This window comes from Telmatherina bonti (genome assembly GCF_933228915.1).
Source record: "Telmatherina bonti genome assembly, chromosome: 3".
Taxonomy (NCBI): domain Eukaryota; kingdom Metazoa; phylum Chordata; class Actinopteri; order Atheriniformes; family Telmatherinidae; genus Telmatherina; species Telmatherina bonti.
In genome coordinates this window covers 8,581,922-8,607,356 of record NC_136621.1, presented here as the reverse complement: position 1 = coordinate 8,607,356, position 25,435 = coordinate 8,581,922, and the positions used below count along the sequence as shown (strand labels likewise).

The window sequence follows — 25,435 nt, the reverse complement described above, 5'->3', positions numbered from 1 at the left end:
AGGAGCAATCAGTTGTCCGTGACCAACCCTCATAGGTAAACCCATCACAAAGCACCACTTATCCCACTAGGTGGTAAAGGCAATTGGTTTGGCCCATATGAGTCAGGGTTTGCAATGTCTAACAGTACGGGAGGTACCACATCCCATCGTGAGACATCGAGCGAAATATTATGAAAGAAAACTTTAGGGTTATTTACATATCCCCGGTTCTTGGAATAATTTGTGGGAGATATCTCACAGACAACCCTTTTTGCATGGATGAGTGAAAAGAGCTGCTTTTCTTAAATGAGGTGGTGCAGTCTGCATGAGCGATTTAAGGTAGGCAGCACTACCTGATGCGGACGGACACGTTCACCAGTCAATCCCATTTGGAATAAAGTATATCTGATTTCAATACTGATGACACTACAATTGTGTCACACCTAAATCAACTTTAAAAAAAAAAACCAAAAAAAAAAAAAAACCCACATAATTAGTGTATTCCTAGTTTTCACTGAATTAATCTGGCTTTAGCTGTTCTGTAAATATGATAAAGTTACACATACAAACATTTTACAAAAAAGATTTAGCAGAGATTCACATAGTTCTCTATGGACTCAAGAAAGCTCTCCGTCTCATCGCCTTCTGGCCAAATGTCAACTATCACTCTGCTGTGAGTTGTTGGAACATGACCCTGACATGAGTGTGCCAGCCTTGGATATTGGCGTCCTCTTCAACAAGATTCACCACAAATGTTTAACTTACACACCATGACCTCTTTAACACTTCTGTACCAAACAGTTGTAAGCTGAAATGTAAAGAGACACAAGTTTATACTTAATTCAAGGTTTGTGATAAAGGAAAATCAAGCCTGGGAGTCTCACGGCCTTATTCCTAAACAAAAACAGGGAGAAAAGAAAAAAACAAACGAGTCATTGACACAGCTTGAACTGTTGCTGACTGGCGCGATCATAGTCTCCACCGCCTGCCAACAGTACAAGACTGGAAACCAAAGTTGAGAGCAAATATTCCTCTTCCACCACCCAAATGTTGAAGTGGTGCTCATATCTGGTCAAGAGATTTTCCTTCACCATATTTTAAAATGACTTCATCACTCAGGAGGACAAGCAAAGCTGTCTGTGGTTACCACCAGTGATGGAGTGGTTCTTCCTGGCAAAAGACTCTAGAGTAGAGAGTTTCCACAAGGGAAGCACCCTCTGCTATGTAACACAGCAGTTATGTCATCATGAGGCCCAGTTCTTCTGCAAGTGAAATTAATCTCCATTTATACATACTCTGTTTCAGTTAATTCCAGAAACACTGTGTTAATTAGGCTTTAACAAACCTGTCCTTTGTCCTCCCAGAGCCCAGAGGCCCTCGACTAGATTGCATCAATCTCCAGTATAGTACAGATTCTTATCATACCATCATCTGTGATTACCAATCAGATCAAATCAAACGTGTTTTACGGAGTTTTACCATTGGTTTTCAGTAGATTTTACCACAGTTGCTCAGTAGCTTTAAAAAATAAAAAGTTGCTCATTTTTTTCTGCTCCTTAAAGTGTTTCTCAAAAACTAAGAGAGACAGACTATCGCGATAACTTTAATAGTGTACAGAACCATTTTCTGTTCTTTTGTACATTTAGAAATGTTTTATATCACTAACTTTTATGTGTTTAACAAATCGAGGACTGAAACGGTAGGCTGCCTAAAAATAATAATGATTAAAAAAAAAACTAGAGCAGTTAAACGATGTCTAAAATATTAAGTCTTAAAGTAATGTCTTCAAGGGATAGAGACAAAAATCTGACGCAGCTTCTATTGCCTACAGCTGGCCAATGCCTCATCATATAGCTGTCAGAAAGAAAAGGCGGAGGGATGCCAAATGAGGCAACAGAGTCTGATGGATGGATGAGACGTTCCCAGAACTCAGGTCTAAACATTGTGTGGACAGAGAACGCAACAATACGGCAGGCTGAAGTAATATCCCTGAAGATTTCTTGAAGGAATTACAAGATAGGATTGTGTAGAAGGTTCAGGATGTGTTTAAGAATAACAACGTGCTCATAACATAACTGCCTTACAAGCTTGTAACAATTGTAGGAACCGTTTTTACCTAGTCTTCTCTTTTGTTTGCACTTTTCAACCAATCATAGTTGCTAGTTCCAGTTTCCTCAACAATGTGAAGAACGGAATGACGGCTCTCATAAGACTATTGCACATTACTTAAAGTAGGAACAATAAGAGCAACAATAAGGTTTATGTTACACAAAGGAAATAGAAAAAAAAATCCATGCAGGTTTAGCAGACAACTTTGTTAAGTCAGATCATAGTCAAACCATCCTGTCACACATGGACTGGAGGGCCATGCTCCACTCACATGCTGGTATGATGTAACAGTAAACCATACAGCTGCACAAAAATATCCAGGCGTGAGCTAATACTTCTTCACAATATTAGTGGAATTGCAGCTCTGCCAAAAGTCACATTTCCACAGACTGCACTAAGATCTCCAACAGGCTTTTAGTCTGCGTATGTTTTAAAAGGAATTGCACAACAGAAAAAGAAAAAAATATATAGTGGAAGGAAGGAAGGAGTGATGACCTAACCTGGACAGGACTTCTATTCAAAAACATCTGGGCTGTTGAGCAAGGCGGCGACACGTGCCTGTGTTCCTCCAGGTTTGGAGAATTTGTTTTCCTCTGTGCTCTTTAACGCTTTCTTTCCAAGTTTCCTCACTTTTCCCAGAAATGTGCTCAATTAACTTTTCTGTAATGGATTTTCAACTTTTCCCTTTTGCACAGCACTTTTTTACTGCTGAGGTATGACAAAGGATGCATGCTGGCAGAGGACAGGAATATCTGTGCGATACTCAGAAATTGTCAGCCTCCAATGCAGACTAAGAATTACGATATCTGTAGAAGCTAACAATGCTAACAAAGCTTCATACCAATGTGAAATCAAAAGGAATGGCAACAGTATAATTTCTCACAGCACCCCCAACCATGTGGGTAATCAATTTTAGAAACCGAGTAGCTTTTCAAAGCATCTTAAGGTTATTTAAAGGATTCCCTTTGTGCATGATGGGAGAAATGCTGAGTAGCCAATAACTGGGAACAAAATCTTCAACAAAGTGAGAACAACCAAAACCAGTTGCTTTGGTTTACTATGGGGGGGGGGGGGGGGACTTTGGGAAGTCTTGGGGAATTGCTTGAGTTTTACATCAGCGAGTTTTGGCTTTGTTTATTCCCTAAAAACACCAAAAGCTCATGATTCATGTGATCTGTCTTTTAAATGACAACTCTGCAACATGACTAATTAACATTAGCAACACCAGACTGATCTCCAAAAACAGCAGTTTCCACCTTGACAAACACGCATCAACTCTACTTTTATAGGGTAAAGTCTCATCAAGCAACTGCTAAAATAACAAAAATAAACATATTAAGTTATATTAGCTGTTTGTAAATATCTGTCACCTGAAGCTAAAAATGGAGTAATACCACCTGAAAGTGTTAAGTTGTAAAGCTGAGTCAGAATCACAAAAAGGAACAAATGAGCTAAATAAGCCAGTTTTTGGTCCCATGTTTAGCACTGCTAGCTAAACATGGGAAAAGTTGTGAACAAACCAATGGGAAAATGATGATGAATCAGCAAAATACATCATTCCTAAATGTTAGTTTGGGGGGGTACCAATATTTACCCTCTCCAGGGTCACTTACGGCAACACATTACCATGTAATGGACGCAATCTGGGAACATTAATTTTTTTGTATCCCAGATGATTGAATTAGACGTGTTTTTACCAGTATTTCAATGAGACTACTGCCTCTCATCGAGAGCAGAAGAGTGGGATCCAGGCCACTAAAATGGCAGACCATGGTCTTATGAATCCTACATAAAGCAAAGTCTCTGTACTGCCTAGTTCATGTTTCAATATGCAAAACTCAAACGTTCCTTCAGACTTTATCTACGCAACAGAGAACATGGTTACCAGCATCATTTGTATTCATGCGGATTTTGTTTGTGTGAACACTCGACTTCTCAATGTTTAGTCTTTGAGATTGTGTGATTACACACTGAAATGTGTCACTCCGTCAAAAATGTTAGAAACTTGTCATTTTCATCACGTGATGAAAGAAATGTGTCATAATAAAAATGTGTTGCAAACCAACACTCTGATCAGTTCCAGTCTCCGTACCGGACTACGCTAGATGTCTCTGCTGTCTTCTGCTGGAGGAGTTCAGTTGCTGTAAATTTGGTTAAAGCATATTATGAGGAAGTCTTAAAGCTCACTGAACCAATCAGCACGCAGAAAGTCGGAATAATATGCAGCTCAAACTGGTTATAAATGACATTGTACCACAGGACAGGAAACTTGTTCTAATATTTATAATATAAGCCCTGGTCAGATGCAGGTTGCTGGTGTAAAAACAAAGTTACACAGACATACACTAGTGTGCATGTGTGCGTGTGTGTGTGTGTGTGTGTGTGTGAGAAATGCCAAGTAAATGTGGAATAATAATCCCCAGTCTGTTTGCTTCTTCTGGCTCTCAGAGCAAGAAGCAGAAACACCTGCATGAGTGTGTGTTTGTGAAGCGGTGTGTGTAAGAAATAACTGAGGTGGCTGTTGTTTTCGTGCCAGCCACCCGGATGCTCTTGCTGCCCACTGCTCTTTTTCATTCCACTCCTACATGTGTGCACATTTGCACGTATGTGTGTGTGTACGTATGCATTTGGCACTCCACGTGCCAGCTGTCTCGTCAGCAGTAGTGACAGAGCACACAAACACTTCCTGAAGGAAGTGGTGGCACTGTACGCTGACGGCCAGACTCTGTGAAAGACTTGTAACAGCGCAGATCACAGCTGAAGGAAGAAGGTTGGTGTCGAAGACTTACTTGGTGCAGTCATCAAAAAGCTCCTTACAAGGACTCTGCTCCAACCTCTCCCGGCACCCAACAACAACATCCTGGGGTATGTCAGGCAGATGGGCTGCCGACTAAGGGTTAAAGAGACAAAGAGGGAGGGAAAAAAAGGGACAAACACGGAGAAGGATGTTGGTTTATTAAAGCTGTAGACTGACAAAAAAAGAAAACAAGGAAAGTCAACTAACTCCTCTATTTGCCTGAACTGCAAAGTCTGTCTGCTAAAGATCGATGTCTAAAGACGTCATGTCTCATCTGCTGCGTTCAGTTGGGAAACTTTGTTCGTCCCACCTTAGTCAGGTGGTGAAAATATTTAAACATATTAGAATGATACATCATTTTAAACAGATTTTTTTTTTGTTGTTAACATTTATGTTTTAATTAGTAAAATACTAAGTTGTTTTAGGTTATACCGGTGTTTGATTAACAGCTGCAGACCATAAAGTGAAGCAAACTGAATTGTGATGCTGACCAAGGAAATACCTGTCGTGTGTAGTACAACAACGTCATGTGTTTATACATTAAACCTTACTAAATTTCAGTCCGTCAGTCATAATTTCTTATCGTTCTCACAGACACACGCACATGCCCACCTACATGCATTTGTGTTTCCTCTCATTAAATAGGAGTCTAATGCAAAATGTCATCAGCCATTTTCAAGATATAGAAACAATTAGGTTTGTCATAATCATCAATAATACTATCATCACCATTAGTATTATTACTGATTATAACAATACACAATAAATTTACGAGGAAAAAGCTTGTACCATGCGATAAAAAGGACCTCGGCATGCATGTTAGAAGATTCAGAGTAAAACAAACCACTTTCATTCAAAGTGCTGTAAACCAAAAACAACTATGGAAAACATGCTGTATGGGAACACAAGGAAAAAATCACTTGTTTTAAATAAAAGCCGAACATTTGTGTTTGTTCAGGTGTGAACAGTTCACTTTTTCCTCTAGAAAACCCACAAATTTATAACATATTTAGATATTTACCATCAGTTTTTAAGAAACTGTAAGAAAAGAAAAATCTTTTCAATCCTTTCAAAATCCAAAATTCTTACAGTTCTTCAACTAAAAAATAATAAAGATAATAAAGACTATTTAAAGATGAAAAAGCATCAATAGCTTTTTCTTTTACTCTGATTATAAAACATGGCAATGTAACGTGGGATCACAGATTGGGACACAAGTCTGAGAGTCAGACTCGAGTTGCACTGAACAGGCTTCAGACTCTACTTGGATTATCGATTCATAAACAATTGTTTTGTTTTTTTTTATTAAGAATCTCTTTGTCTGGTCTCCTGTTTGCTGTTTGTGTTGCTTGCTGTCATTTCCCCAGATGTGACACTGACGTAACGTCACACAGACAGACACGCTCGCACGTACACACTCAATCAAAATAGTGCCAACACTACAGTCCTGCTGCAACCTTTGGGTGGTAAAAACTTAATAAGGGATCAAAATACGATCGTGAAACTGCAAGCTGAATTGACCACGTCCACCTTGATCTACCTAAAAACTCACCTGGAGAGTTTAGTCACTGATATGAAAGCTAATGTTAGCATGTGTGTTAGCAACACATTTAGAGCCACAGCAGTGTAAACATTAGCGTGTTAGTACTGTAACCGATCTGCCTGGGGTTCAGCTCAATGAGACGAGACATCCAGCGTTTCATCCTGGGAAGATCATGGTCATTATATTCAATCTGAAACTACAAATCCCATCAACATGGCCAACAGTCTGCCTACTATGGCAAATCTTAAGGGACAATTATCCTATTTAAAAGGCTAAAGAATAAGATAATATGTTAGACTGTCTTTGTACCAAGGTTATGTTAACTCCATCAGATTACTCATCGTGACTTGTGACTTGACGTGGACTTCAGCCATGAGACTTGACTTGGACTTCCATGCAAAGACTTGAGAGAGTTGACTTGGACTTGAGGTCAAAGACTTGAAACTTTTCCACCGATTTTATTCTTTATTTCTATGTCTTTTATTTCTTATTATTCTACACTTACTTATTCTTGAGTCTTTATTTCACACTGAAATGGACTTAATCACTTTAATTTTCTTGCATAGAATTGTGTAGCAAAGTAACAACAAGCAGCATAATAGACAATATGGTGCATCTTTTCTAGAAACTCATTCATTCATTTTCTAAACCGCTTAATCCAATTCAGGGTCACGGGGAAGCTGGAGCCTATCCCAGCAATCTTTGGGCGAAAGGCAGGGTACACCCTGGACAGCTCGCCAGTCCATCGCAGGGCCACACAGAGACAAACAACCACTCACGCTCACACTAACTCCTAGGGATGATTTAGAGTAACCAATTAGCCTACAGGCATTTCTTTGGATGGTGGGAGGAAGCTGGAGTACCCGGAGAGAACCCACGCATACACGGGGAGAACATGCAAACTCCACATAGAAAGGCCACTGACCAAACCTCACCCCAGTCAAGGATTGAACCAGCGACCATCTTGCTGTGAGGCCACAGTGCTAACCACCATGCCACTGTGAGCCAATTTTTCTAGAAACTGCTTCTTTAAAAGGTAATGAAAACACTCCAGTTTTCATCCTCACCTGAACAGTTTCATCAATGTGCATTTCCACCAACAGGTTGTTCAAAATGTTGCGCGCTAAAGTGTAAATACCAATTTATGCACAGCATTTCTTTAAAAACCGGTAGCGATTTTTTTTTTTTTTTTACGTCACCCAGCTCTATTATTAAGTAGGCATGTCTGTGTGTCTTACCCCATTATTGAAGTAAGTATCTAAAACATTCAGTCCACAGTCCCTCCTCTTCTCATCAGGAGCTAGCTGGTACATGGCCTGTCAGAGAAAAACAGAAGAGTGAACAACCACGCCAGACCACGCTCATTCAGCCATCTTTGATACTTCTCCAAATAAGCGGTGAGAGACAGAGAGAGGAAGAGAGAGAAGGGCAAAAGGGAAGGCATACTTGGTGAGGAAGATGGTAAGTTATAAAGAAAATAGAAATGATTTGTGGGATCATAGTGAGATGTTAGCAATGCCAAACATCTCGTCTTAATTAATACATTTAACTGGGAAGGAAATTACGTTCAGCCTTACATTATGTTTGCTGATCACATCTGTCACCTACCAGGATGATGACTTAGTTTTCACTCGGTCTTCACATGGGGGAGGTGGCCTGTGATCTAACTGGGTAAAGTTGTGTGTTTTGTTTTAAAGCAAGCTCTGCAGCAGGGAATGGGAACTGGCCGAGCTGATATGTTTCACAGCAAAAACATAAAGAACATCAAAGTGTGTGTGTGTGTGTGTGTGTGTGTGAAACAAGACATGATCACCAACTGTTTGCATCCAAAATTTTGATCATTTTTCTAATTGCAGGCATTTGCAGCTTGCAAATAAAACGCTAACATGAGCTCTCAAACAGGCATGATAGACCCCCCCCCCCCCCCCCCCTCCTGTTTTCCTTTCTCGCATACCACCAGGGGCCTACACACAAGCTTGGGCCTGTGTTTGCCTGCTCACCCAGGGGACCTGCTTATGACGTGGGCTTGACCTCATGGAGGAGTGCACAGAGGAAGGGGAGGGGTCCACTCTGACAGCCCGTCTAAGTCGCTAATCACCCCTCCGCCCCTTCCACCTACCCCTCCCCACACTGCTGCTAAGAGTAGGCAGAAGACTTCACACTGACTTCCCCTCTCCCATTTCGAGTTCTGCAGGGCCCAGTCCAGGCTGGTCTCACTAGAGACCACTGACAGATGGAGAATATGAGAAAAACAGAGCTGAGAGGCACAGCCAGGCAGGAAAATGGCTCTGAGAGGGAGAGGGACAGCAAGAAACATCACAGAATAAAGGCTTCATGTTTAAAGTCTTACCACAGCATCCATAAACTCGATGCAGCGCTTCAGCTCTGGCCGTGTGTCACAGTACTGACGGAACAACAGCCGACCAATGGGCTGCTTCTCACATAGACTGGTATAGTCCCTCTCTGAAAGGAAGACAGAGATATAAGGGGGGGGGGGGGGGGGGGGGGGGGGGGGAGCATAAGCATTAAGACTATTATTCTACAGTCATTTGGCAGATGCTTTTATCCAAAGTGACATACATCTATTAAAAATCAAGTGTAGGCTTTACAATGTCATTTAAAAGTGTTAAATAACCGTCTAATGAACCAAGCTTACTGTGCCTCACATCATTAATTTATTCAAACTTGATAAATAACTTGATGAAAACTTAAAAGACCAGTGATGACACGCAATTTGTTAAATAAGTTCCCCAGTGAGGGAAAAACTTGCTGCTCTGAACGGAGGTTAAATTGGGATTTGTTCCATCAGGATGCTCCGTTGTTGCAGAGATTGCAATGTCTTTTGTCTGTTTTTGGACTATAAAATCTGACTGACATCATTTATCCAGCTGTAAAACCATGTGATCCAATCCCCTGGTTTCTGGTAATATTCACAACATGAATTTATGACCCCACTTTCACACAATCTCCCCCCCATCATCTGCACAAAAAAAGGATAAATACCTGACAAAGAAGAACTTTTTAACTCGCAGAGGACACATCATCCCAGAGTTTTAACTTCTTTAATCATAACTTCAATGGAAATGGCAGTCCAATAAATCAGTTCCAGAAAGGCTCACATTTAACTTCATAACTACTTTTGTACACTGCACATGACGCTACTGAAAATCCCAGATGGGTTGATACAGGGCCTGAGCTGATTTTAATTATTAATAACAGTTTCACTCCATTGATTTACTACCTTCACCTAAATCATGTGGTCAGACTGATGATTCAATAACAGCCAGCAGAATCATGGATATGTGGTTGATAGTCGACTTTTTCTGCCTGTTGGTCTGAGGAAAATATTAAAACTGTTGAGAATAAGCAAAACATGAGTGTTCGTGCCAACACAAAGTCCATGTCCCATTAAACTCCTGGCTCTGAATCTGCTACATCTGCAGTGACTTATGGTTTTATGATTACATTTATTAAATACTGCTAGTTACCGTCGTGTGTGGATGAATATACCAAGGATTACTTCTGAATGTTACTGTCCCATCCCACGACAACTTTAGTTCCAACCTCTCATGAGAATCTTAGATGACTTCAGGGGAAATGACCATTTATACAATTCATCCATATTACAATTATTCTTAAATTTGGGATTTTAATTATTTCATTTATCTGATTTATCCAGCCCGTTGGTTCCTAAACTGGGTGTCGAGACTCCCCTGGGGGCTACCAGATAATTGTAAAATTGAATAGCCTACATTTCTAATATAAAACAGGGTTGTCCAAGTTGAACCCTTAATGCCGAGACAAATCTGTAAAATTAGCACCTTCATTTCTTAACACAATAAAGTGGAACTAATATGTGTATTTCAGGCTAGTTTATTTTTATTTCTGAGCCCAGAAGGGCTGGGATTGATCGAGTTGTTGTCACAAATCGCTTTATTTACTTCAGACCGACCCTCTCCGTAGGCTGTCAGATCAGCCTGTGGGCAAAACGAGTGGATTGAGACTCTTCCGCATTAAGCCCCGCCGTCATTGTAACATCTCATAAACAGAACGATTAAGCTAATATAAACTCAATAAAAAACACAAAATACAATGTCAACACATAGCATACAGCCCTACATGTTGGAACCTGAATCAGAGCCTGAAAACGAAGTGGAAAACAGCAACCCACAGCAACGAATGCAGCAGGATGTCTCTCTTTGGTAAACTCACCAGCCATCGTTGGAAATAACTTTATCCCACGTTTTCCACCCGCCTGATGTATTTGTACATGCCCTTGTTAACCAGTAGAAGGTAACCAATCACCGAACCTTATCCCCCGGGACGTCTCAAGGATTTTGAAGTAGAAAAAAACTCTCTAAAACGACACGTTTTTCGTCGCCATGGAAACCGAACGGAGAGCGTGCTGGAACTCAAACTCAAACTCAAACATGCGTTTAGGTGATAAAAAACGGTGCCGTTCAATGTCTGATGAGGATTCAACACTGTAACACTGTAGAAAGCTCAGAAAACTCCAAATACCATCATAGCACCCTTTAAACAAATTTCATACACGTCATATCAAAAAGCTGAATTTGGCATCGTCTCGGGGAGAGAAGCTGATTTTGAGCATGTAGGTGTTTCCTCACAGCAGTAAACTAAATCTAAAACCATTTTGTTCTCCTGATGATATACGACAGTTTTCCAGACAGACATTTAGAGGACGGTTGCAAGATGACCAATATGACATATCGCACAAAGAATTGCTTGGTCGTGACGTGGGCGTGGGGGTCACACACACTAAGATGCATTAACTTGGGGGCCGTAGCTCAAAACATTTGAGAAACACTCTCTAGACTGAAGCAATCGGAAAATTTTAAAAGTCTTATCAAACTCATCTGCGTGCGTTTCGGAGATGTCCTGTTCCACGAACCCGTCTACATTTATTGCAGCAGGTACATAGTGACACAGTTTCCTGTTTGTTTCAAAACATCCAGTCTTTGTTGAACATGGCAGTGCCTGCAGCGTTGGCATTAGCTGCTATTAAGCTACAAAACAGTCTGCATGTGAATGTTATGCGTCATTTACATGCAGACTTCCTGCTGCTGCACGCCACCGTGTTTTTCTTTTACACTTTCCGCTCATTTCGTTACTGCCTCATTTCTGTCTTCTCAAATAAACACATGGTAAAGAAAAAAGGCAAATAAATGTGTCTAAATGCACAAATGCGGATTAATAGACAAAAAATTGTTGGTGTATTAATCTAATTTCTCAATCATTCATTCATTCATTTTCCAAACCGCTTAATCCAATTCAGGGTGGCGGGGAAGCTGGAGCCTATCCCAGCTGTCTTTTTGGACGAAGGCAGGATACACCCTGGACAGCTCGCTAGTCCATCACAGGGCTCATTATCTTATTATTATTATTAATCTCATTCCTCATAATCATAATTCATAATATCATAATTGTTATCTGATAAAGGATATCAGATTAATTGGTGCACATGTTCTGTTGAATAATCTGACAACTTCACATAGACTGGTATAATCCAGATATCAGGTAATGATCAGATTTTTGGAAGCACATTATATGCTGATCTTATGAAGTTAATATGTACATGAAACATGTTCTGTTTTTTTCTTAAGTCAGGTCGGTCAGTGTTTGGAGATAGACTTAAAATGTCATGTATGAAATTCTTTACTAAAATTACTTTACTATACTGTCGTAGAGCGCTTTTCTGCGTTACCCACGCTGTATCTGCCCTGCGTCTGCAGTTCTGTGTGTGTGTGTGTGTGTGTGTGTGTGTGTGTGTGTGTGTGTGTGTGTGTGTGTGTGTGTGTGTGTGTCCCCTTGCCTGGACATGATGCCTTTGAGATGGATGTGAGTGAGGTAACTCTTGTGTGTCCACCTCTAGACTTCATAGAATAAAACAAGATGTTTTTATTCTACTGAAATTCTTTTGACTTTTCAGATGAGTGGGAGGAAACTCCTTTGTCTGTGATACCGGCTGATCAATCTGATCGATCAGCTGCTGTGTGAAATCACTCCGCTGTCGGAGATGTAAGAATGCTGATGGTTACAAGATATTTCATAATAAATATAATCAGTGTGCTTTTCGCAGTAAAAACATACAACAGAGACTTGACTAATTAAAACAAGGACACGTAGTTGATGAGCTGCGGGGACTTCAGGCTTATGAACATTTCTATCAATGTGTTATTTATCAGCATGGCATGACCGTTTCATAGCTCACTTTATCCTGTTGGTGGATTTTAACAGTAAGACATAATTCTTACTACAGAGCATGTGTCTACAAGCGCATGTTCCATGTATCTACACCAGTGGTTGGTAACTGGTGGCCCACAGGCCAAAACTGGCCCATAGACAGTATTACCTGGCCAGTCAGATTATATTAACATTAACTGATTGCAAGAGTTATTGGTCAATGTGCAGACATGGAGCTGTTTACAGCGTAAAGTTCAATTCCGTCTCACTTTCTCATCAACTGTGGGTTAATAAATTTCAGAAAGAGCCCACACGATGTTAAAAATACAAGTGTAAATAAAAAACCGCTTATGTAGGGAGCACGTGCAGTATACAAATAACGTGTTTCAGCCCACAGATTACATTTGGATATAATACATAAATACAATGAAACAGATCAATGTAGTAGGATAAAACAGGTTTCAGCTGTCTTGGCCGCCATTCAGCTGGTTAGAAATATTCTGGCCCTCGGCGAGTTACCAACCTTCAATTTACACAGTAAATTAAGTAAAGTAATAAGTAGTTGTTACTTTTCAAATGCAGTGACAAAGTAATTTCATTACAATTTACAGAAGTAAGACGGGAAAGTAATCAATTACTTTTGAGTAACGACTGCAACATTGGGTCGATCGCGTTAGCAGCTTTAGCGGTGTGTAATTCCACATGGACTTGAAGATGCAGAAATGAGACGTTTTTTTTATAATGAAGCAAGAATTTCGTGAAGCAACTTTAAGTCCAGAATAAGAATTAATTATTAATCTCAAGACTTCATTTCATTTACTGTCATCTTTCGAGTTATACTCCTGCTGGCATTGACTTGTTTGTTTTTTCTTGGTTTAACCGTAACTATATTCAAATAAGAAGCTTTTACATGGTTAAAATCTACTTTACATCAGCTTGTTTTATATTCTGTAACAATTAACTACAGATATTCGAACTGTATAAAGATTTTTTTAAATAAAGTTAAGTTTGCCAGATGCAGTATGTTAAACGTGTGTTTTCTGTAAGTGCACCAGCATGTTTATCCCTTGCAGCTGATCACCTCTTATTAGAACTAATGGCGTCCGTTTGACTCATATTTCTTCTTTCACCAAATGAGGAAGACCACCAGGACACTTTCCATCACGGCTCGACAGACATGCACAAACACAGGACAAACATGCAAACACAAATTGGCCACACACATGCGGATTGTGTGGATAGAGGAGGAGGAGGAGGAGAAGGATGACGAAGGATGCGGGGGATGAAAATTTCTGAGTGGTGACAGCAACAGGACAACCTGCAGCACTAAATCAAATCCTCACAACAGTTCTATCACCTGCAGTTTATTACACAGCGTTTCCTGCTGCTGTGCAGCAACTCAACCCTCAAAGCACCTCAACATGTTGAATATTGTTTTGTTTAGTGCGCCGAAGAGTGCATGGATACACTGTGGGATCTTATTACTCAACTTGCTCTGAAGAGCAAAATACTTTCAGGAGAATCTCAGATGTTTACCTGATTGGATCACAAAGTTTTTGGAGGCTGGCTTTGGCATTTAGTCCTTAGTTGTGTTCAGCACCGTGCAGGACTGAGGAAAGCCCATCGCAATGGTGGACCACCAAAAATATTTGCAACTATCTAAATTAAACATTTTACCACTTTCTCTAAATGTGAAAAACATAGATGTGTAACATGGTAACCGTCACAATTACCTCTTTACTTTTGAGGGGGAAAAAGGTAAACTGTTTTGTAATTTTACCCCAAATTTTGACCACATGAGGTCAATGGACCTCTTTCTTAATTTATGCATATTACATGGGATATATGCACATTTCCACAATGAAGGGCAGAAAGTTGTTAAGTGAACAGGGCTATGTTCTTTACAGAGGAAATTTAAGTGATTTCAGACACGTGTTTTTCACTTATCAAAATCACAGAGGTAAGAAGTTATCCATCCGTCCATTCAGGGTTGAGGGGAAGCTGGAACCTATCTTACCAACCATTAGGAGAGAGGCAGCGTACACTCTGGACAGGTGTACCTGTCCATCACATGGCCAACACAGAGAGACAAACAACCATTCCTGCTCACACTTACACCTAGAGACAATTTAGAGGAACCAATTAATCTAACATGCACGTCTTTGGATGGTGGGAGGAAGCCGGAGTACCTGGAGAGAACTCATGTATACACAAGGAAAACATGCAAACTCCAAAAGAAGTCATTAACAGGAAATATGTTTTAACTGGTTTACTGTGAAGAAACACCAGCAAGCCGCCTGCATGCACACAGTTTTCTGAGCAAACTATGAGGTGATGGTACCAAAGATGTGCATTTTTGACATGAGGAGGAAAAGACAGCAGCCCAAACAGAAGGCCGAATGAGTAAATCACCATCCAACTGACAAGGTTTGCACCACGCCCACTTCCACCATTTTAACCACATTTAAATGGAAACATCACTGATCCACTAATTTATGCATCAGCTCTATCATTTAACAAATTAGTTACATTTATATGGACAAATATGTTATATTCTTGATTCATTTAGTTGCAGGGTTAAGAACTTATTGAGTAAGTAGGTCAGTCATGTTTCTGCTGAAATGCAGGAAACATGGTGGGTGCCGGCAAATACCTCGACAATTTCATGTCCACGGACTCACTACTGCTCACTAAGACGTCTTTCAAATCCCCCTCATTTCCACAGACAGACAATAGTCCACATCTTTGTCGACCGACAGCTAACCGCAGACAAACTGAGCACTGCATACTCAGCGCCAGGCCAGTCAGTCCCACGAATCCAGGCTTCTCGCTTGCATTCCTTCACGAGAAACTAGTGAAACTTATTTCTTGTTCGGATGACTTCTCTCCTCATCAGCTGGAATAATTGATGACACAACTGTCTGGAATTGCTCCAGTTTACTCTGTGAAGATGAACTCAATACACCTACTTCACTGAACAGCCTGCCATCTGCCCTTTATCACAGTTACGCACATGCATAAGATTGCATATGTATAATTTACAAAAATCTACCATTTTTGCCATTTAATGAAATACGTACTTTATTGACAGCAGTTGTTGCTTCAAACCTCCTCCTCAGTGGAAAGGCGTATTCTATAGATCGTTGCTAGAAGCACATGACTACGAGGAATGATGCTCAAACGGTACAGTTTCTTTCCCTCTCATGGTGATTTCTGCTTATCAGCAAATTTCTTAGTTCATGGGTCTGCAACTGCTAGACAATGATTTGTAAAAGGTCGGAAGGCAGAGCCATCAGCCATGCGTTTCTAATTTTGTTGAAAGCAAAAGATTGCTAATAGACAACGATTGTAATACTAACTTGGAAGTAAACTTGTTTAAACAGCTCCTCCGTGGATGATCATGACATTTTTTGTAGCAAAGAATTTGAGGAACAAAGATGAGCTTTTTGTAGATGACTAAATGCAGGAGAGGACAAAAGGAAGAAAAATTATTGGTAACTTTATCAATCGGGTGTAGATAAAATGCAGACTTATCTAATAAAATGAAGAGAAATCTATATAGTAATTAGTTTTTTTTTTACTTTTGGATTTAATAGCAAGCTGTGCCATTCTGGTTATTTACCGTGACAAGACATATTTGCAGTCATTATAGTATGCTTTTACTGTTAAAATAAAGCCACGCAACATGCAAGGATCGGCGCAGTGTCTATAGTAATGCAGACTCTGCGCTGGTCTGTTGTGCTGAAGAAGGAGCTAAGGAGAACACGAACACCGGCGGCTGAAATGAGTTTCCTCCGCAGGGTGGCCGGGCTCTCCCTTAGAGATAGGATGAGAAGCTCGGACACTGAGAGGAGCCAGTTGAGGTGGCTCAGGCATCTGGTTAGGATGTCCCAGAAAGCCTTTCTGGTGAGGTTTCCCGGCACAGCCCTGCTGGAGGAGACGCCGGGGAAGAGCCAGGACACGCTGGAGGGACTTTATCTCTCGGCTGGCCTGGAAACACCTTGGGATCCCCCTTGAGGAGCTCGCAATTGTGGCTGGGGAGAGAGGGGTCTGGACTTCCCTGCTCAGGCTGCTGCTGCCCCCACGACCCGACCCCAGAAAAGCAGCAAAGAATGGATGGATGGATGGATCATGCAAGTACTTTTTATGTGTAACTGACATGATTAACTTCATTATTCTGCCAACATTTCACCCACACAGAAACTGAAGGACACCACAATCCTCCTTCTGTTGTGCTTTTTGTATCATTTTGTTCTTTTTTTCTCTCAAATGTGTTTTTAAGTATTTAGAAACTATTTTGAAACCATCCCCCTTTGGGGATTATTAAAGCTGTAAAGTCGTGAATCTTGTTTGTTTGCATTTTTATGATCCATGGACAACTGAAACTTGGCAACAAATATATTCCAGGAAACATGAATAATTTCAGTATCTCTGTTTTCATAACTTGCTTTACAAACAAGTTTCTTTTCTAGTAAACAATTTTTTTTTAAAACCAAAAGAGCACCAACTATCACATGTTCAAGTAAACGGAAAATAAGATTTTTTTTTACATTAAATCACTCAAGCTATAAACATCAGAGTAAATTCTTTAGCTAATACTTGCATGTTTACACTGAAATAACACTAAATTGTTATCATTTTCTGGAAGGAAATCTAAAGACTGGTCTCATTGTGTTCACCATTACATTTTGGATGCTTGAAAAACCAGTTTCTTCAGCCTGGCTTAGGGGCGGTGTGTCCCTGCACCGTTTCCAGACTCTAAAATATTTGAATAATAGTGACGGGCCAGCATTTCTACCAATGAAAAATTTCCGCCTTGCGTAAGGGAAACCTCTCCCGGGTGCTGAATAAGAGAAAGAGTGTGCAAGATGGTGAGGTGTCAGAAAAAATGGGCCAGGAAAAGGAAAAAGGAAGCATTGTTGAGTTGAAAAGGCTGGGTCTAGGAAATGTCTTTGCCAGCGAAGTAAGCTGCAATGACAACTTAATTAAAATTTCAATTTTAGCCAAGACGGACCAATTAGTTAGACGATGAATTGCCAGCTTTATGTGAATGTGTGAAAGCTCAATGACTGCTCTGCATGTACAGAGCTTAGCACTGGCCAAATGCATGGAGAGCTTTTAGCCTGCACTGAAAAAAACCTCTGCTTTCAGGACAGGTTTTTTTTTTCTATTATTGGCCCACCCTTCTTTTTTTTTTCTTGGTCATTTAAAAATGCATGTAGAGGCTCAACCCTTTTAAGCAAAGTCACTATGCATACTTTGTTTTGTTTTGTTTTTTTTAACAACCTCAGTTGCTAAAATTGTGTAAAAACAAGTGTGTTCACATATCAAAAGCTCCTCCCCTCCTACCCCACACCCCCAAATTGAAAAACATAACACTCTACAGTAGGGATGGGCGACTCCAGTCCTCAACGGCCACGGTGTTCAGAGTTTCCCTGCTGCAGTACACCTGACTCAGATGGGTAACTAGCAGACTTGTGCAGAGTTTGATGTCAAGCTGTGCACCAGTTTGCTGATTAAGTCTGATGGATATCAGGATGTGTTGCATCAGGAAGCTCCGAACACCTGCAGGACTGCAGCTTTTTAGGACCGGAGTTGCCCATCCCTCCTCTACAGTGACCAAGTTTTTCTAATCTGCATCTCTTTCTCTTAAGTCTTATTGCCACTGAAACACACACACACACACACAGCCACAGCACACACTTTTTGCTCCAGCTATTTTCTTTGCTAGTTGCAGTAATAATGCTACTATTTACTGTCTGTCCTAATAAAACCAGCTACAGCTCAGCTCTTTTTTTTTTTGCACCAGGACGCATCAGAACCGTCTTTTTGAAGATCAGTCATTTCAGACAGACATAACCTTCATTTTAAGCTCTCTAATTGGTCAACAGTTTGATGGAAAAAGACTTATAATTTCATAATTTCCATAAAAATTATCATTTCCAGGAACAAAAGTCTATTAGCAACATAGTAGCAATCTGTATTTTGATAAATAATTATGGTATCATGGATCTCTAATTTTGGAGTGTCTCTGAATATACACTACATCTTGTGGCCAGACTGTAAACCCGATAGATGTGATACAAATGCCCGGAAAACTTCTGTAGATTACATAAAAGGGTAAGCAATCAAACACAATTCACCCCACAGTGACATACCAATGGCTCTGAGAAGTCATTGAAGACTTGGGTGAAAGAGCACGGGGGAGCCGGCAACGAAGCAGAGGTTTAAGGGTTAAACGAGCCAGCATGGCCACACACAGCTGAAAATTAATATAAGCATGTGCTGTACGCACTGGCTGGATAAAGCAGAGGAAAATGAGCGGCTGGGGTTCCCAGACAAAGTGGCTGCAGCCCACATAATGTAATCTGGACTTCCTAGAACCACTGCTCACTTGTCAAGGCTAAGGTCAAATGCCTGACTTTATCAAGACACAACAAAGTCACTGCTATCAGCTGCTATACTGTATCCATTTGTGCACGTGATGTATGTGTGTGTGTGTGTGTGTGTACATAACTGCACGTCTGCTTGCTTAATTATACAGGGAGGATTATTTTCATCTTGCACTTTATGTGATAGGGAAATTATGCAATAGCATCAATGCCACTCTGACGTATAAACCTTGACAGCCGGTGTCTATGAACACGCACGCACGCACGCACGCACGCACGCACACACACACACAAGCACCTATTAACCATTTTTTGGGATACTTAGCACAGCTGAAATCCCAATGGAAGAAAATGTGCACAGTAAGAAAACTAGAAAGCTTGCTGAGGGTGACATTTATGTGCTGTTTGCAAGCAGATAATTACCGCTGATGACAGATTCATGTTCAGGATAATTAGATCTCTGAATGATGATTTGGGATATGGAGACATGATGACAAGAACACAATCAGAGCTGAGTAAGAGATAACACTGAGTATGTGCAGTTGTTATCCTCTTCTGTTCTTCGCTCTTATTCTAAAATGCTGCTTTCTGTCTCTCTCTGTTTCGGTGTTTCACTTTTTCCCGCCATAACGCTACTCTTCTACCGCTCTCTAAAGCAGTTGGAAAATGGAAGAAGACAGAGAGAGAGATACTGATAGTGGAAGGGGGATGCATGGAGATGCAGAAGAGGGAGGGTATGCGAGTATGTGGGGGAGGGTAGCACTGCAATCTCTGGCAGAGACAGCTCTGACGCACTATTACACACACAAATTTGTGCTGTGGCATTCAGCAGACCATGGCGGGTGAGAAACCAACATAGCCCGAGAGTGAGGGCACTTGTCTAGGCCACAAAGAGACAATCCTGCCAGCACTTTCAAGTTGAACCTGCATGTCGAGAGAAGGAAGGAAGCTCAGTGAAATTGTTTTGATTTGATGTTTTATCAAACACACATGCAATGTTGAAAAAGAGACTTTGATATTAAGACGCAACTGTGTGGGTCGTTTCCCCGTCTCCGTCACACACACACAGTTTCCTGTCCCCTGCCTGTAACCGCGGGTGGAGACGGGTAGAAACAGGAAGGAAGTCCAATCTGAACTTCCTCCCACAGCCAGACCCGCCCCAACGACACTACATGGCAAATCATCGTTATGCCTCACACACACACACACACACACACACACACACACACACACACACACACACACACACACACTCCATTTGTCGTACCAATAGTGCGGCAAAGTTCCTCACACTGGCTGATGTGTGGGAGTTTCAGCATCTCCTTCCATTTCTTGCTGCGACCGTTTCTCTTTCCTCCTCCACCTGAGAGACACAAAAAGAGGAGATGTGAATGAAACTGCTGCCAGAACAAAAGAAGTCAGTCTCCAGCAACATCCACCAAGTGGCATTTTCACTCCAACAATAAGTCAAGTATGTTTATGAGCACTCTGGTGAGTTGACCTTAGTGGTGGAAACAGTTGACCATTACATCCTATTAGACCATCTGGAAAAATTAGGCAGGAAAATTCAAACTGGGTCTAAACTAGTCTGAATCCAGCTTATATCAAGTGATAATTGTAGATCTATACCTGAAACTCTGATTAAGTACAGAGTTCCTCAAGGCTTTGTATTGGGCCCGCTATTGTTCACCATTCACATGCTCCCACTCACTCCGATCTTGGAAACAGTTAAAAGTATGTGATTAGTTACGCTGATGACACTCAGCTCTATGGCACAGCACAGTCCAGCGCTCACAGGGCCATCTGATGAGACAGACAAAAGCTTCCCTGCATGGATGTGCAAACATTTTTATTCGGTAAATAAAAGATAAAACTGAACCTAGTCTGTCTGGAAACAGAGATGACAGTCCAAAGATTATTACCCAGCATCAGTCAGCAATGTTAAAACTGATCAAGCCAAAAGTCTTGCCATCCTTTTGGACTGCGAGCTAACTTTCAGCACCCACATTAAAGCAGTGACCAAAATAGCCTTTTACCACCTGAAGAATACATCTAGAAAAAGAGGACTGATGGCTCAGCTATGATTACAGGACCAGTCACAATCAAGGTTACTCTGTTCAGTTGGGGAGAGAATTAAGAAGAAAAAAAACAACTTTCTTTAATTTAGTTTGCTTTCACACTGCACTTTACTCAAAAATCTAAATATTCTTTTATTACTGTTGCCCATTTTCATTTAAAGCCTGTTATTCTAAATCACTGAGTGCCTGGACCTGCATTACTCGGCAAATGTTTGGGATTTTAATCCTCTGCTCATGCTAAATCATGGAGTTGTCATGTAGATTAAATGCGCTGCCTGGCTGTACCTCTGCCTTGGTTTCACAATTCAGAACTTTGGTCAACAATGTTTTGTTTAAGGAGCTCTATAAATAAATTGGATTGGCTTGGATTGGTGTGACCAGAACTAGGGCCAACTGGCTCATCTCACTAGTCACCTCCATGCATTATGAGACCACATGCGATGAAGAATGTTGACAGGTTTAGAGATAATGGGGCACACACACCTCAAACACAAAGAACAGCTCTGTCATATATTAGCCAAATATAATTTTATCGTTTACAGATTATCTCTCTCTCTCTCTCACACACACACACACACACACACACACACACACACACACACACACACACACACACACACACACACACACACACACACACACACACACACACACACACACACACACACACACACACACACACACACACACACACACACACACAAAAAGATTGGTGTTGGGCAGTCTGAGGTGAATGACTTTGATGCACCACAGTACTCTTCACAGGACTTTGGTCATTTCCTAGACTCAGCTTTTCATAGGAATTTAACAGTCGCACTGGTAGTTTTAATCCGAGTAGGGGTGGATTGAGATATCTGCTCCTTACAACAGAAAATGAAAGAAAAAAAAAAAGCCTCTCTGATGACAACCTGCCATGTGTTTTTAACTGTATATTAATAAATTGGGAGAAAAAAACAGAAGTGTGTGTAGATTTTTAAAAAACAGTCTGTGCATGTGCCTGTGTAGTATCTGTGTCATCCTGTGCTCTTGCAGCTGTGATCAGATTTAATGATAAAACATTAGCCGTCCAAACAAAATCCAGAAACCAATATTTTATATGTAAGTTAATATTCAAAACAATCTTTTCTCATTATTTTCTCTATAATCCCTTTTGGTTAAACTTAAGATTTCCAGCATTATGACCAAGGATCCAGCTGAGAGATCTTTTACCAACTTGTAAGAGAATCATCTGTGGGGCACCTTGATGGTTAGGTGCAACCACGTCTACATTGTCACCCTTGTTATTCCCCGTAGACCCCTACCCCCAATTTCCATCTGGCACTCTACTGTCAAGGACACATCTAAATGAACACCTTAATATAATGTCTAAAAATACACTGCACATCTGTTTTTCTCACATCATTTAATAGATTTGTAAGCCGTCAACTTAAACTGGACTGAAGCTCTCCAAGGACAAATATTAAGTATTTTAATGAATTGTGTTATCAGGGTGTTCTCACACCAACAACTCATTTACAAGTTTGTGAACTCTGAGCATTTCTCCTGAGAGGAATCCAGCTTCCGACCTCTTTCTCTCTCAGGCCTAACGTTCTGTGAGCCATCATCATTTCAGCATGAGTAGGAGTATGAAGTAGACTCCGTAAGCCTTCGCTCATTTCACCTCAGCTGTGCATAAAAATCTGCCTTGAAACAAATCTGCAGGGAAAAGTGATGTTGGCAATGTTCATGTTCCACATTAGATCAACAACACCTTGTTTAGCTTGTGGACTAATGTTCACAACTCAACAAGATGTTAAAGCCTCCATATGGGATTATACAATTAGTAAACAAGTTTCTCTCAAGAAAAATCAAGCTGCTCCAACTTTTCTTGCCCTCACACCAGAATACTCAGTAAAAATTAGCATGCCAGCCCCGGATGTTAAGAACCCATCAATGCCAACTGGAACCAGAAAAAGACACCTGCAACTACTTCAGAGTAACATATTAGTCTGAAAGCTAACACTTTCTATTGCACTTAAACCAGATGTTAGCTGTTGATAGTAGGTTTCAAACCAGTGGAATAAAAAAGCCTTAAACTGTTCTCACAACAACAACAACAACCCTGTTGCCGTCAACAGTAGTCAGACGGCTTTAAAAACAAGAGGTCATTTTTAAACTGCCTTTTTAAAGTAGTGACTCCTTTGTGCACCATCGCCTCATTACAAAGAGCATTAAAGTGAAATATATGGCACGTTCACATCAGCCTTTTTTTTATTCTAATCAAAGTCCGTTTGCTCGGAAGGTCCGGTTCCTTTTGGGGAAATGCAAATGCGCCAAACAAACTCTGATTCGAACCAAAGAAGTGGACTCGGTCTGCTTACGAATGCAGGTCTCAACCCATTTCAAGCAGCTCAAATACAAGAAGCAGCTTACAAAGAAAAGTCACTTCCTGCATTTGAAGTAGCACTGCATTGTGAGTAAATACATAGCAATCACATTAAGAGCCCTCTGCCTCGTCAGTTGTTCATACTGCGGTCATTGCTGCAGTGTATTTCTGCAGTATACTTACAGACACAAAATAAAAACAAACAAAACAGCGATAGTTTCATGTTCTATATTTAACTCGCAACAGAATTTTCTTCTTCATGAGGGTCCTGTCCTCTCTTTTGCTAAATACTAGTGCAGCACCACCTTTGGTAAGAATGGGGATATATTATTGTAAAGGTTTAGCATGTTTGACCAATCTCTGTCTGAATGGATACACCCCCCCCTACAACTGAGTCGAATCCCCAATTGGACCGAGGCTAGAGGACTATCCTGAAGCGATTGCACTCATAGATGGATTCAAAGTTGATGCACACCTGAGTCAGCAACAATGGTAGTAATCAATGAAGAAAAAAACAAATTCAACATGTGTCAGAACTCCATTGATTGGAAAGCATTGCAGAATAATGGCATATTAAACATCATGTGAAATGAAAGGAGCCTTTTGCTGTAATACAGTGTCCACTTGGTGTTTAGGTCAATCAGACCACCACAAATAACTACTTCATAGTCTGTCAATGGCTTAATAGAGACTAGCTCCTACCAAAGATCCAGTTTAATCTGTACACAGATGACCTAAAACAAGAGTTTAAAAACTTAGTGCTTTGAGTCAGACTTTTGAAAATCTAATTAATTACCAAAGCATAACCCACAGCACTACTACAGCAAAGAAATGGGCATATTTATCTACATAGTCAAGATAGGTGGACTACAAAAAGTCATTTTCTCATTTTCTATCTAACTGATCTCTTTGTTGAGAAACAAATATTGGTGCCAAAATAATAAGACATCTACATTCATACTGAAAACTATTATCCTTCTTATAAAATTGAAAAGACGCATTTAATTCTCCATAACTATTTTATAAGTACCAAAAAAATTTAATCGAAAGATCAATACAAGTTTATTCAATTTTGCCAACCAGTCTGAAACTGCAAGACCAAAAAGAGGGAAGAAAAAATAATTGCCTATCTAGTGAAATATTATTTAGTTTGGCATAAAAATTATGTTTGACTGAAAAGCAGAAAGATAAAATTCACATCTGACTTCAAAGTCAGCAGATTCACACCATCTTTAAATAGATCTTTTGCCGTTTGTCCCATCATTTCATAACACATCTGACGTAAAGCCCGACAGTTTGATGACAACTGACAGGGAAATCCTCTGCCCTGAAGTTCAGCAGACACCAGATGTTCCAGCATGTGACGGCTTCAACATGTACACAAGGGTCACAATGGTCAAACACCTGCAAAAAACATCTTACTGTCTACTGTGCACACTCACCTCTGAAATCTGGAGTGAAACTGGACAGTTGTTTAAAACTAGACAAACAGGTTGATTTTGTTGTAAAAAAAACAAGCTTTTTGCAGTTTTACCTGTTGTCCAAAGTAAAGCCATTCCTCGGCCACAGTGACCTGAAGAAGACCATGCATGCCTTTGTCAGCTCCAGACCTCATGACTGCAGTGATATGTGAGGTCACTGCAGTGACCTCATGATATGTCAGTACCAATCAAACTTGTATCTCTGGTTTACAGCCTGTACACAAATCTGTCATTTGCCTCATAACCTACACGCGTAAACACTTTTTGTTGTGAAAAGTGTAATTCATGGAAAAACTAGGCAAACTTTTCCAATAATATTTTTCATCTTTCTGTCGCCCTTTTCCAAGCGCCACAAGGTAAATACAGGAAAAAGCAAACAAACATGTGAAAAAAAAACCTAGTTATTAACCTAGTTAACTAAGGTCTTTTTTCCCTCAATTATTTCTTTTCTCCATAATTGTCACAAGAAAGAAACAAAAAAAAATTA

The 25,435-nt window shown here is 40.4% G+C and overlaps 1 protein-coding gene across 2 annotated transcripts in view; it reads right to left on the bottom strand.

Moving 5' to 3' along the window:
- grk4 (G protein-coupled receptor kinase 4) overlaps window positions 1-25,435 on the bottom strand; it is a gene marked incomplete at its 3' end in the record, with an annotated part of 65,832 nt that overhangs the window by 24,556 nt on the left and 15,841 nt on the right. For both annotated transcript variants that reach the window (XM_079238189.1, XM_079238188.1), the window contains exons 2-5: window positions 20,292-20,387; window positions 8,779-8,891; window positions 7,667-7,744; window positions 4,878-4,978 (exon numbers count right to left, since the gene is read on the bottom strand). In XM_079238189.1, coding sequence (XP_079094315.1) covers window positions 4,878-4,978; window positions 7,667-7,744; window positions 8,779-8,891; window positions 20,292-20,387 — 388 coding nt within the window. The remainder of the gene's footprint in view (window positions 1-4,877; window positions 4,979-7,666; window positions 7,745-8,778; window positions 8,892-20,291; window positions 20,388-25,435) is intronic.